At 37.9% G+C, this 15,250-nt stretch overlaps 1 protein-coding gene across 1 annotated transcript in view; it reads right to left on the bottom strand.

Annotated features, from left to right (window-relative positions):
- GRIN3A (glutamate ionotropic receptor NMDA type subunit 3A) overlaps positions 1-15,250 on the bottom strand; it is a gene marked incomplete at both ends in the record, with an annotated part of 146,655 nt that overhangs the window by 37,971 nt on the left and 93,434 nt on the right. The window contains 2 exons of the mRNA XM_082843193.1: positions 5,568-5,683; positions 11,783-11,928. Of these exons, the coding sequence (XP_082699319.1) occupies positions 5,568-5,683; positions 11,783-11,928 (262 nt within the window). The remainder of the gene's footprint in view (positions 1-5,567; positions 5,684-11,782; positions 11,929-15,250) is intronic.

Raw genomic sequence — 15,250 nt, 5'->3', positions numbered from 1 at the left:
TATTCTGTCCCAGACACTCTGCCAAGTGCTATGGAATTTACCAAGTTAAATTAGACACGAAGTCTATCCATATGAAGCTCATGGTGGCGCGGGGGAGATGAGGCATACATAAATAACTACACAGCATGGTAGGATGTTATAGGACTTTGCTTGAGAAAAAAAGAGAGGTGAGTCATAAATTCAATAAACATAAAATATAATGACAAAGATGCAATGAAGAGGATGAAGAAAACTGTTGTTATGAGGAGAGAGATTGCTACCAGATGAAAGGATGAGAGAAGGCATCTTGGAGTGATTCTTGATAGTGGTATTTTGGATAGATGAGACCAAAATGCATGATAAGAAAGTTTAAAAATTGGAAATTAATATTTACGATAAATTTAAATATTCTAAGAATAGAATTTTGGCACTACAACAAAAGTATAAAAATTGCTGTAGGGAAAAAGCTATGTTGAAGTTGCAGAGACATTTATAAAAAATTGCTACATAGGAGATAATAAATATTAAATCACTCCATTCCATCATGTCAAGGTTAATTTGTAATTGACCACTAAAAATAGATTCCTGTTCTTTAAAATTTTCTGTTAATGCATATATTAAATATTGATATTTTAACAATTATTGGCATAAATTATTATTATCTAATTAAAACAAACTATGCATATGGAACAAGGGGAGAAACAGAAAAACAAAGTTATGTGGCAATTAGAAGAGGTACATGTTAAAAGACATAATCAATTTTATTCAGAAACATAAAATAGTAAAACCATTTTTGTCCTCTTTATCAGCTGCTTTTCAAATTTGATTGTGTTCATTGGTCAAAGAATGCTTATTTTTAAATTGCTGACTCAACTTAGCAGCCTGAGTTGCTTTCATTATCATTAGAAACGTGGCTTTGCAATAAAGACGAGGTTGACTATTTTGTGGTTGATAGATGAAGCAAAATGGAATCCTTCAACCCTAGAGATGAAGGCTTCAGGCACCCTTGAAATTGGATACAGCTTAATAGACCAAGAGAACAATTTTCAGAATAGAATTCTGATCTTTTCCCCATGGGTAAATCAGCTTTACTCAGCTAAGAGTGGTGGAAATATATTTTGGCTAGCAAATGTATAGTTAGAAATTCATAGATTTCAAAAATCTTCCTGAAATGTGGTTGGAAAATAGATATTTTTAAAATAAGATCTTAGATAGGGTTAAAAAGACTTCAGGAAGAAAAATTAATTTTGTTTTACGGTCTGGCCTTGGAATACCATATTTAGCTACTGCTGGGCAATGGTTGAGAACATATTGGAATAGTCCTAACCTTAAAGGAGACTTTAAAAATGGGTTTCCCTTACCCCCAGCACATCAAAGTGGAGAGAGAAGTATGTGTGAGAAGCTGAGATATACGAACGCTATCTATCCTAGGATAATTTATAATGAATTGGTCTCAATCTATTAATTCAATATAATGAATAATAATAATAATTTATTGGGCACTTACTGTGTAATTGTACATGCTTAACATACATTATTTTACTTACTCTTCACGACAACTCTGTCATAGATGTAGTATTCACAAACCCATTATGCAGATGAAGAAGCTAAAGAACAGATTAAGTGACTTGCCCAGTGTAGCACAGTTAGTAACAGAAACTCTATTCTAACCCAAGTACTCAGACTCCAGAGCTAGTGCTCCAAGCACTGTATTAAATAATTAGTGGAAAGCAAGTAACAGAACAAACTCAAAAACACGCAAAGTCTTCAGCAGAAAGGTCACAAATCAGTACTGTGCAGTTCCATTACTCTTTCTTCTCATTTGACCTTTACTGTCAGCTAACTCCAATGCATAAATTTGGGACATGTATTCATTTATCTCAACACTTTCTTTTTTTCCAGAGCACACAATATGTCTTCTTGTCCCTGGTGTATGGTTTTTAATATGACCAGAGACTTTCCACATGCTCTTGAATTCTTAATAGTTTTGGTTTGCTGCACTGAAGACTTACAAAAAGGTTTCAAACTCAGTGTGGACTATTATCTTTCATTTGTCCCACTTGACCTTTAAGCCTTAAATAAATGCAGGATGGTGAAGTTGGGAGGGGTATTCAGTAGTCACACCGAGTTGATATAATGTCGTTACTACAGAGAGCGAATGTATATTCAGCATGAAGGAATCAATGCACTCCGTTTTCTTTCCTAAGTTCCCAAAGTCATTTAAGCATTTTAGGAAGTGTATGCAGACCTTCAGGGTGCTTTTGATTACCTACAATAAGTGAATTAGGTACTTATTTCAAGTACAACCTAATGAGTTATATAATACGTAATACATCACTTATTACATAACTGTTATATGCTTTGCATTATACTAGGTCCTATGACAGGATACAGATAGACATATGAAACATTCCTGTAAGCTAAATGGGTAAAAATTGTTCATAACTTGCTTTTATGATATATTTATGCCTATGAAGTCTAATTAATTAATAATAAAGTACACATTTTCATAAGTTCACAAATTCTAAATGTTGCTAAAGGAAAGCATATAATATTTTTTAAAAATTTCATGAAGAGAGAAATATTCCATAAAAATCTATGAGATTAACTTTTTTGTTAAAAGCAGCAATCAACACTTTTACTAGTATCTCTATCATGTTGTTTTTAACTTATGTGTCCTCCCTTTGTGTTTTACAAAGTTCTGCTTTTAGGTTGTAAACTTGTTCACAGAGGCAGTATTGAATTAAAATTTCTGATTTGCACCTCACCCAGAATAAACCTGCAATGGTTTTTTTAGAATAAGCCAACAATGATGAGACCGTTCTCTGTATTCAAATCTGTAGTCTCTCTGCTCTCTTGCAGAGAGAGCACTTCCTTGCGCCATTTTGTATTTATCCCCTTTGAAAACAATGTGGTATCTGGAGATGATGGGAACTGCAAGACACCAAGTCTCAGGAGCACAGATGGAAATGTAAACAGGAAACCAGTGGGGAGTTAATTGTGTGGCATCTGGCACTGGGGTCTAGCAGAGGCAAACAAGCCATCTCACCACTGCCTTTTGACAAGATAGAGTGGGCCCCTAAGACAAAGGTGGAAACTAGAGTCCTTCATTCTTTTGCCCACTACAAATAATTCATTGTTAACAGCTGCTATTGGCAAAAGGGACCTCAATTACCCAGTGCATCTAGGACAGAAAAAAAAAAGTAACATCTCTTCCATATCCCTAGATGCCACAAAAAATGGGAATTTTCCCATTGTTACATCAAAATGAGGTTATATAATGAATGTTCTTTGGTTTTCTAGTTTTTCCTTGGCTTTTCTTTTTGTGGCCTGCTACATCAGACTGTCATCCTTTTTTTTTTTTTAACATCTTTATTGGAGTATAATTGCTTTACAATGGTGTGTTAGTTTCTGCTTTATAACAAAGTGAATCAGTTATACATATACATATATTCCCATATCTCTTCCCTCTTGCATCTCCCTCCCCCCCACCCTCCCTATCCCACCCCTCTAGGTGGTCACAAAGCACAGAGCTGATCTCCCTGTGCTATGTGGCTGCTCCCCACTAGCTATCTGTTTCATGTTTGGTAGTGTATATATGTCCATGCCACTCTCTCACTTTGTCACAGCTTACCCTACCCCTCCCCATATCCTCAAGTCCATTCTCTAGTAGGTCTGTGTCTTTATTCCCATCTTACTCCTAGGTTCTTCATGACCTTTTTTTTTTTCTCTTAGATTCCATATATATGTGTTAGCATACAATATTTGTTTTTCTCTTTCTGACTTACTTCACTCTGTATGACAGACTCTAGGTCTATCCACCTCACTACAAATAACTCAATTTCGTTTCTTTTTATGGCTGAGTAATATTCCATTGTATATATGTGCCACATCTTCTTTATCTGTTGATGGACACTTAGGTTGCTTCCATGTCCTGGCTATTGTAAATAGAGCTGCAATGAACATTTTGGTACATGACTCATTTTTTTTTGTTTTTTTTTTGGGTTTTTTTTTTGCGATAACGTGGGCCTCTCACTGTTGTGGCCTCTCCCATTGCGGAGCACAGGCTCCGGATGCGCAGGCTCAGTGGCCATGGCTCATGGGCCCAGCCACTCCGTGGCATGTGGGATCTTCCCGGACTGGGGCACGAACCCGTGTCCCCTGCATCGGCAGGTGGACTCTCAACCACTGCGCCACCAGGGAAGCCCACATGACTCTTTTTGAATTATGGTTTTCTCAGGGTATATGCCCAGTAGTGGGATTGCTGGGTCGTATGGTAATGTTTTTTTTAAACATCTTTATTGGAGTATAATTGCTTTACAATGGTGTATTAGTTTCTGCTTTATAACATAGTGAATCAGCTATACGTATACATATATCCCCATATCTCCTCTCTCATGTGTCAGACTGTCATCTTAATAGAAGATCCCTACCACTAAATATCTCTCTTCCTGAGTTCAATTCCTGGTTCAGGTGGAGGTAGCTTTGCCTGGAGAGGGGATTGATTTCTCTTAGGAGAAGGCTTGAAGAAACAGCATCAGCTGTTACATTCTCATTCATCACAAAAACGAAGACTGAAGTAAAAAATTTGCTGATGTGTTTAGGGGAGACAGGGACCAACTGTGGTTGGGGAATTGGAATCTGAATAGTCTCGATATACTAATTTACATACAGGAAAGTATAGTTTTCTGGAAATAGGACTTGGGCACCCCCGTGGGATTGTTTCAAGTCAAAGTGCTTTCTGACAAGTGAGTATGGCTTGTTTTGGGAACCAGCATGTACTGTCAGAGGAGGGAAGCTGGGAACTGGGAGATGTGAAATTTGCTGGTTCAAACTACCAGCTCCATATATCAACTGTTGTCCAGGATGCAAGGAGCTACTGACAAAGCAGTCTTTCTTTGGTCCTGAAGTTTGATTGATTGGTTGACCAAATTGAAAGCAAAAATTTGCTGCCAGTGGGAAGAAAGACAAACTCAAGGTCCCAAACAAGGTTTTGTTTAGGACTCTTAGAGGTTACTAAACCACAAAAATTGATTTTTTTCTACTTATTTTTCAACTAGTGGACACATTTATTTAAGGACCATGAGATTTGGATTCTAATTCTAGTATTATCATCTAAGTGTGTGATTATGAGAAAGTGGTAAAATGTCTCTGGGTTTTCTTGTGGATAAAACTGAGTAGACTGGATTAAATCAACACTGGGGTCCTTCCAGTTGTAATGCAATCATTCTAGTTTTAGCATCAGATTCATTACAGGATTTGGACATTAGAAAATGCAGATTAAATTAAAACTGGACTCCCTATTTATTATACTGACACCACTCCCAGATATCTAAAGCAGCATTGTTTGGATAACAATGGCATTTTGGTTGTTGTTTTTCTAACAACTGGATAACAATATGTTTGTGGAGTAGGTAGAAAATAAATACCTAACTTCAGCAACTTAATAGCTGAGTGCTTAAGAGCTGAAAATGAAAACAAGGGAAGATGAATAGCTCTTTGCCTCTGACATTGGCATTTGTGACTTGCTAGGTTGGCAAACTGAGCACATTCTGAGTAAAAGTGAATCAAGAATGACTGATTAATACCTTCCATGGCAAATGGCTTCCCCACAGTTAGAAGTTTGCAGTCAGCATCTACTGACACTTCATAATCCAGAAGGGCTTTGTCCATGATGAAGGCATCTAGTTTCTCTGGATCATTCCTATGTTTAAGACGAAAAGAAGAAAAGTGAAAAATGATTCATTAATAGACAGGAAACACTAAGACTGACAGCTAGCTTTTGTTTAGGGAACAGAAACCTGGACAATAAGGGCAGTACAAGCTGGGCAGCTGCTGGCTCTGCCTTGCTGACATCTCACTGACCTGCAGATAATAGACCAGGGGAAGCAGACACTCTTATAAGAGAGCATGACATCTTTCCAGTGGATTCATCTACCAGTTTCTTTCATTACTTCTAAATCCAACAACAAAACCAGAGCGACTATGAATTGATTGGGAAGGTAAATAGTCAAGGTTCATTTCTCTTACAATAACTGAATGACTTCTTTGTGTAAGCATTGTATTTATTGTTCTCCATACATTTTACCCCTTATAATAACCTTGAGGGGGGTGGTAGTATCCCATTTTAACAGATGGAAAAATTCAGGCTCAAAGAGTCAAAGTAACTTAATCCAGTCTACATAGCCAGTAAGTGTTGGAGCTGGGGGTCTCATTAATCATTGTGTGAAAATTTTTAATTCTTTCTGTCATGATCACTATCATATTCTTCAGAGATCAGGCGTTATTTCATATTTGGGAGTACGTATTAAGGAAGTGCAAATAAGAGATCCAGCACTCTTGGGGAAAAGGGAGTTCAGGTCTCTTTAAAGTCCATAGATTGGTGTTCAGTAAATGGAATGGGAAGCATATGTAATAGATCTTTGTAATCTGATTTATTAATATATCTCCAGAGATTCATGTTTCACTCCCATCCCAGGAGGCAGTTCAGGCAAAAATCATTTAAAGGCAGTTGTTTCTGGACTATATCAGTGAGTCGGCTGTAGGCTGGGCTCAAGGTACCAGCAGACATCCTTGTGCATCCTTCATGTGTTCTCCCCAGTCTTTGGACATAGACACAGAGATGGTCCCAAGGAAGGCGGTCAGCACTGGCTTAGCTCCACTTACAAAGGTGGCAAGGGAGGATGAGTTTCAAAGGGAAATGTTTAAGGTGTATGCAATGACTCTTGTTTTCAGCTACCTCAAACTTTTTTTGGAAAGATATAGGACATACATCCATTTAATAAAGGCTTTCTGACCCTCAGTGCTGTCCAAACAGCTTAGCAAAGAGAACAACTCTTCTCTATCCCATCTGGGTCCAGTCATTCCTCTCTTAGAGCCAAAAATGAGGCTGTTGGAATTCAATACATATCAGTAGCTTCTAAACTCAGAGGAGAACATGGCTAGGACCCATCAAAAATCTAAAAGAGAAAGACACCTTTAGACATCTCTAAGATTCATCATTGAGCAGCAAGTACCTTTTTGATGGCTTTTTCTGAGCCACACATGGACACACATTAAGTAGGTCAACATCCCTTCTTGGTGCCAATGACCATTGCTTCCTCTCTCTACTCTTTTCGGAGGTAAAATAGGCACTTCAAAATAAACCCCTTTTCCAGGGTTATTGAATTTAAGTTACAGTGAGGCCTATGTTTAACTATAGCCAAAATGAAAAACATCTCCCAGGTCCAGAGCTGTGGGAAGCTTCTAAAAGGGCTGGGGATAAGAACTGTCTCCTGGAAGCTGAAGATGAGGAAGCTTAACGGAATCCTGGCAGTAAGATAAAAGTCAAGCTGAAAGATGCTTCTCCAGTCAAATCTTGACTCTCACAGTACCAGAATGTATCTTGTGAGCTACACAGGAACAAGTTACCATTACTAATACTCTGCAAATATTTGTGGCAGCAATAACAATACAAAAAATTAGGGCTCAGTTTTTCTAACCAGTATTTCCTGAGGTCCATCTCAGTGGTATCCCTAAATAACTCCTCATGATTTTGAATTGCAAAGTGAAGTTATCTATGGCAGGTCTCTATTGCATGGTAAGGCAAGAAGCAATTAGCTCACAGACTCCCATGGGGCCCTGAGTCACTGGTGAGGAAGTGGCAGTGTTTGATCCAGGACCTTCTAGACTGGTTGAATCATCCTTATAGTTGGCACGGCCATGGCCTACAGTTGTTTCTCCCATTATAAAATCATGCTGTCTTTTTGAGCATTCATTTAATAACACATATACCACAAAAACCATATAAACATACTAAAAGTAATTAATACTTTACTAGGGATTAATTTATTGGAATACTGTTACCTCCGAAAGCAGGGCCCTAAGTGAGTAGGATGAAGCCCAGGGGAATTCTGATGGGAGAGGGGAGGGACAGGTTTAACACAGGAACCTGTCTTTATAGGCGACTCCAAGGGTTGTGCTTGCAGGTCAGGGCACTGGAATGTCAGGGGGTAACTTGAAGACTGGTTGTTTGGAGTGGTGGCTAAGAGCATAGGCTTTATCTGGGCCAAAAGTAGAGAGAGAAGCCCAGAGAGAAGAAGGCAGAGGGCATTGATGATAAGCTCTGTTCCAATTTCACCTGCTTTTTAAAATGCAGATTCTGGGACAGGGCCTGAGAGTTTGCATTTCTCACATGCACCCAAATGCTATCTGGTACACGGATGCTGCTGAAACATGGACTGTTTTCTGAACACCAAGGACCTACTTTCCGGTTTTGGTTTCCAAACTAGCCTGCAGCAGTGGTTGGATTCTAGAGACCTGGTTCTAGTCCTGACCCTGCCACTTGCTAGCTGTATTTCCATGGGCAAGTTGCTTCTTTTGGAACTCAGCTCCTTCATCTGTGCCTGTTTTCCTACCTAACAATTTCTCCCCAGGCTAGAGGAGGGCCAACTCTGAGCACTTGGGCCTTCTAGATGAAGCCTCCAGAATAAATGAATACCCTGAGTGGAATGCAACTGGAGACTGCAGCAGTGGCTTATCTCACCCTTTCACACTGCCATAAGTGCCCAGTTTGTCAGCCATTACTATCTAGCGGGGAGCCATTGCTGTCTCCCTGACATCTTATTCTTTTTCTCGCCATGAATTTCCCTAAAGGAGAGGATAAAGAGGAGGAGCTGGGAGGCAAAGGAACACTAAACTCTGTGTCAGAGAGGGACTCTAATGTTTTAATGTTCTTGCAAAATTGAAAGTGCCATTTCATAGTGCTTCAACACTATATATAACTCTGCAAATCTGAGAACACAAGGCTTCCTTTCTAGACTCTAGCTTAGTCCATAAAATTGTTTTAGGGGCTGATTACTAGAGCTCTTGAGAAACACTGAGCCCCTATGTCCCATAAAATTATTTATTTCCCTTTCTTAAAAAAAAAGTTTGAGGAGATGCTACCAGAAAACTACTAGAGCTAATCAATGAATTTGGTAAAGTAGCAGGATACAAAATTAATGCACAGAAATCTCTGGCATTCCTATATACTAATGATGAAAAATCTGAAAGTGAAATCAAGAAAACACTCTCATTTACCATTGCAACAAAAAGAATAAAATATCTAGGAATAAACCTACCTAAGGAGACAAAAGACCTGTATGCAGAAAATTATAAGACACTGACGAAAGAAATTAAAGATGATACAAATAGATGGAGAGATATACCATGTTCTTGGATTGGAAGAATCAACATTGTGAAAATGACTCTACTACCCAAAGCAATCTATAGATTCAATGCAATCCCTATCAAACTACCACTGGCCTTTTTCACAGAACTAGAACAAAAAATTTCACAATTTGTATGGAAACACAAAAGAGCCCGAATAGCCAAAGCAATCTTGACAACGAAAAATAAAGCTGGAGGAATCAGGCTCCCTGACTTCAGACTATACTACAAAGCTACAGTAATCAAGACAGTATGGTACTGGCACAAAAACAGAAATATAGATCAATGGAACAGGATAGAAAGCCCAGAGATAAACCCACACACATATGGACACCTTATCTTTGATAAAGGTGGCAGGAATGTACAGTGGGGAAAGGACAGCCTTTTCAATAAGTGGTGCTGGGAAAACTGGACAGGTACATATAAAAGTATGAGATTAGATCACTCCCTAACACCATACACAAAAATAAGCTCAATATGGATTAAAGACCTAAATGTAAGGCCAAACACTATAAAACTCTTAAAGGAAAACATAGGAAGAACACTCTATGACATAAATCACAGCAAGATCCTTTCTGACCCACCTCCTAGAGTAATGGAAATAAAAACAAAAATAAACAAATGGGACCTAATGAAACTTCAAAGCTTTTGCACAGCAAAGGAAACCATAAACAAGACCAAAAGACAACCCTCAGAATGGGAGAAGATATTTGCAAATGAAGCAACTGACAAAGGATTAATCTCCAGAATTTACAAGCAGCTCATGCAGCTCAATAACAAAAAAACAAACAACCCAATCCAAAAATGGGCAGAAGACCTAAATAGACATTTCTCCAAAGAAGATATACAGACTGCCAACAAACACATGAAAGAATGCTCAACATCATTAATCATTAGAGAAATGCAAATCAAAACTACAATGAGATGTCATCTCACACCAGTCAGAATGGCCATCATCAAAAAATCTAGAAACAATAAATGCTGGAGAGGGTGTGGAGAAAAGGGAACACTGTTGCACTATTGGTGGGAATGTAAATTGATACAGCCACTATGGAGAACAGTATGGAGGTTCCTTAAAAACTACAAATACAACTACCATATGACCCAGCAATCCCACTACTGGGCATATACCCTGAGAAAATCAAAATTCAAAAAGAGTCATGTACCAAAATGTTCATTGCAGCTCTATTTACAATAGCCCGGAGATGGAAACAACCTAAGTGCCCATCATCGGATGAATGGATGAAGAAGATGTGGCACATATATACAATGGAATATTACTCAGCCATAAAAAGAAACAAAATTGAGCTATTTGTAATGAGGTGGATAGACCTAGAGTCTGTCATACAGAGTGAAGTAAGTCAGAAAGAGAAAGACAAATACCGTATGCTAACACATATATATCGAATTTAAGAAAAAAAAATGTCATGAAGAACCTAGGGGTAAGACAGGAATAAAGACACAGACCTACTGGAGAACGGACTTGAGGTTATGGGGAGGGGGAAGGGTGAGCTGTGACAGGGCGAGAGAGAGTCATGGACATATACACACTAACAAACGTAGTAAGGTAGATAGCTAGTGGGAAGCAGCCGCATGGCACAGGGATATTGGCTCGGTGCTTTGTGACCGCCTGGAGGGGTGGGATAGGGAGGGTGGGAGGGAGGGAGACGCAAGAGGGAAGACATATGGGAACATATGTATATGTATAACTGATTCACTTTGTTATAAAGCAGAAACTAACACACCATTGTAAAGCAATTATACCCCAATAAAGATGTTAAAAAAAAAAGTTTGAGGTGCCAAATCTTGTTGTCCTTTGGGGAGATTATTGTGTTTGACAATAGAGAAACCAGTTTCCTGGTGCTGCACAATTCTAGGGACTGGAGTTTGAATGTATGTCATTGTCCTGAGACCATCAGGCAGGAGAGAGAAGACTGCTTGCCTGCATGCTGTGGTGCTTATCAGGAGCCATTCATCCCCTTCTCCCAGGCAGACTAGATGAGCAGACCCATAACTGCACCAACCTCTTTTGCATTCAGCTTCACTGAATTACAGGCTCTGATAATCTGCCATGGTAATGTGATTGCTCTTGATTGCTTCTCATAAATGCCGATGAGAAGGATGCAGGCATGGGAATCATTGCCTTTTATCTTATTTTCTTTCTACAGGAAAGCTCTAAGATAAAGTCCACTTCCTTGTGATAAGAGGAGACAGTCCACATGCTTAGAGATTCACTGTGAAGGAAAGGGTTGCTTTGGGGCACTTTGTCCTCTGGCCACATTCCCTGAGTGTTTGATCATTTCAGCACCATTGTTTTCCCAAGTGATGTCGAACCAACATTTACTTCCCCCACCATCTGCTACACTAATGACTGCACTGGCACTTTGATCAAAGCTGCGGCCAACTTGGGACTGTGCAGGAACTAGTAAACTAGGTCACATAATTAAATGCACACTTATTCCATACTGCCTCCTGGATCTCACATGGTGTGAGATATTACTGAGCACACAATGGATATATTTAGCTATCATTTTAAAAAACCGACAAACAGTACATCAATAGCAAGACTTCTTTTTCAGTGAGAACTTTTTGGATGCAAGAGGTTGACGCTCACTTCAGATACTCCACTCCATCGGGTGTGGCTGGTACATTGTATCTTCTCATATACTCATGCATCTCTGGGAAGCTTTGCCTCACATAATCTTCAGCACTGCTTTCCCGGACAGTTCCAAAGCGGAAACCTTGAGAGGGATGATGTAGCTATGAGGCAGAAAAAGAAGTGTCTTTAATATAAATTCTTAAGAGTTGTTTTCAAAATTTTCTTTTCCATCATTCTTTGGATTCTAATAATGACTTAGGATTTTTCAAATGCACACAGTCATAAACAAATTTCCATGTGCCATGTGTACATGCTCTTTCATACAAGCTTTCACATAAGTAACTGTTCTATCTTCACATAAATAATTGTTCTATCTTCAGAAGCAAACAGATGGAAACAACAAACACAAAGTACAAAACAGCTTTCTCCTTTATATTGAGAACCTGTCAGAATTCTTTAGAAACTATAAAACGGTGTATAGAATCAAACTTGGTATTAAAAATTGCTTATCAGACAAACCAAAAAGTTAAGATAATAAATTAAAGATTGTGCCTTTCCTTAGTTAGAACTACACAAAGGCCAAGTTAAAACCTTGCATCCTGAGATTGAAATATACATGACCCCAAAGAGTGAATACATCTCTTTTATGTTTATTGGTCTTTATGCTGCAGTATATTTTAAGTTTGTTGAGTTTGTTTTTGGTGTAATTACAAAATAAATGATCTCTTTCCTTTAAATAACTGTGTTACCAGTCATGCTGTATATTTGCTCAAATGGAATGGTATGTAAGACAATTAGGAGCAACAGAGGAGGAGGGTAGCAGGAATAGATCCAGTAATGGCACAGTTCTCTAGAATGTAAGACCTCACAGTGAGGAGAGGCAGTGTACTGGGAGTCCTGTAGAAGCTTTCTGTCACTAAGGATAATAAGAATACAGCACATGAGGCAGTGCAGTTCATGGAAGTTGTACAGAAGTGTTAATATGGAATCTAGACTTATTTAAAATATAAGAATGAACTGGGATTGAGCTGTATTATGAAAATAGTCGAATGTACTGTAGTAAGCAGTATATTAGAGATTATACTTCTCCACAATTGTTATGTTAAAGTTCTTTAACTTTTTTGTTCTGCTTCGTGTTAACATATTTGATGTCATTGGTTCTGACTGAAGCCTTGGGGACAGGAATTCACTGATGGGCTTCATGGAGTTTATAAGTCTCCTGAAATTCTAGGCAACATTTTATGTAAATATGTGTTTGTAATTTTCTTCTATAAGGAAGATAGTACAGAGTTTCATATTTTTTTAAATAATTAGGTTTTCAAGTTGTTTATAGTCCCTACAGGTTAAGAAATCACTGAATTTGGTAACAAATAACTTATATTTGAAGATCAATTAGTTTTGACACACACCAAAGGTCTAACAATATGGCAATAGTTAAATAAATTATATGCCACATCCTTATAGAATGTTATCTAATGTATAAATCATGTTTGTGAAGCATATTTAATAAAACAAAGCAAATGCTCATATTACAAATTGAGAAAAAGCTTTGTTATGGTCTGATCAAAATTAAATATGTATATAATTATTTTAAATGCTATGAACCCCCCCCACAGATATCATATATGTACACACACACACACACACACACACACACACACACACACGTCTTGGAAAAAAATATATCAAAATATTAACAATGGTTGTTCCATTGATGGTGAAACTACAGGTGTATTTATTTACTTATAGATTGTTTATAGAAGCATGCCTCATGTTTGTAAGTAAAAAAACCCTTTATTTTACAACCAGTGAAATAAGTAACTCATTAATTTATTCAATATTTTTTTGGGGCAACTTTGTATAATTTTCAAAGTTACTGGGCCCACAAAGGTAAATACCTGCAATCATTGCCGCAAAGGGACTCACCACTTGGTTTGTGGTATTTCTTTGGATATCCCACTGTTGAGCAGGTGATATGGCAAACCCTTGTGTTCCATACACTGAACAAATTCTAATGTTTTATGCCAGCATAACCTTAATGAGGCATCAATAATAATAATAGCTAACATTTATTGAATATTATGTGCCAAATATGTTTACCTGCATTATCTTGATTAATCCTCATAAAAATTTTATGAAGAGGGCTCTATTAATTCTTCCTTTTTAAAGATTAATCAACTGAAGCTCAGAGAAATATAGTAAGTAATAAGTAAGGGTAAGTAATAAAAGTAATAAGATCACACAGCTATAAGTAGAAGGGACTGGATTAGAACCCATGTCTGTTTGACTTCAAAGCCCACGCTGTTACTGACCACATCACCCTGCCTTCCAGCTCATGGCAGCAAATGGAGAGAAGATGTTTATTAGAATGAACTCACTAGTCTTTTAAAATATTCTCCTTAAGCCTTAGGCCTAGGCTGCTCTCACAATAGCAAACTGCAGCCCTATGGCTTGAGCAAGGCAAATTTATCAGCATTCTGTTTGTCCAACACCTATTCATTTTTTAAGGCCTAGAACAAGACTCTCTGTATGAAGTCTTTGGCCTTATCTAGCTTCACCCTCCTATCCAGGAAGAACAAAACCAAAAATAATTTACTACTTATTTATCTGTGCTGATACAGCACCTTGAACATACAGAATATGTAGGCTAGGTACTTATTTAGCCATCTTTCACACTTTTCATGCCTACCTCCTTTGAGCCTTCCAAGAAACTTATGAGGTATTTCTATTATCTTCCTTTTACAGATAAAGAAACTAAAGACTAGAAAGTTTGTTATTTGCCCAAGGTCATAGAGCTAGTAAATGTTGGATCTGGAATTTGAACCCAGATAGTCTGATGGAAAATAGTGAGCTCTGAACACCATGAACAGAGCTTCTGACACTATGTCATACTGACTCTGGGTCTGGTCATTACAAAACTTGCTACTTATGTGACAGGCAGTGAGCTAAGGGCTTTGCACATTTTGAATTCTCACAATAATCCTGCAAGATAGATGTTATTTTCTTATTTTACATATTAAGATGCTGAGGTTCGGGCAAATTAATAATCAAATTCTCATAGCTAGCCATTAGCAAGATTCAGCTTATTCTTTTCCCTAACATGCAGACCAGGTTTCATTCATCTGTGGACCACAGTTACCTATTATGATGCTTGGCACCTGATAAGGGCTCTATACATGTTTGTCAAATCAATTAATTTTACCACTATTCTTCTATCCTCTCTTCACCCATTTAACTTCTATTCATCCTTCTATTCTCAGCTCAGTAATCACGTCCCTAACTTGCTGTCTAGGCCAGATGCTCCTTTCCTAAGCTCTCATAGCATGCATACCTTTCTTTTGTAGAACTTATTACAGTTGCACTTTTAAAATTTAATTGTGTAATAGTTTAATGTCTAGACTTTCAGCTTCTTCACTGGACTGGAAGTCTATGTAAACCATTTAATTAACTGTTGTATTCCAATGCCTTTTACCACGTAGTTGC

This window comes from Leucopleurus acutus (genome assembly GCF_964270905.1).
Source record: "Leucopleurus acutus genome assembly, chromosome: 7".
NCBI classification, from domain to species: domain Eukaryota; kingdom Metazoa; phylum Chordata; class Mammalia; order Artiodactyla; family Delphinidae; genus Leucopleurus; species Leucopleurus acutus.
Note: the sequence above shows the minus strand (reverse complement) of the source record. Positions and strands in the feature narration are given on the sequence as shown.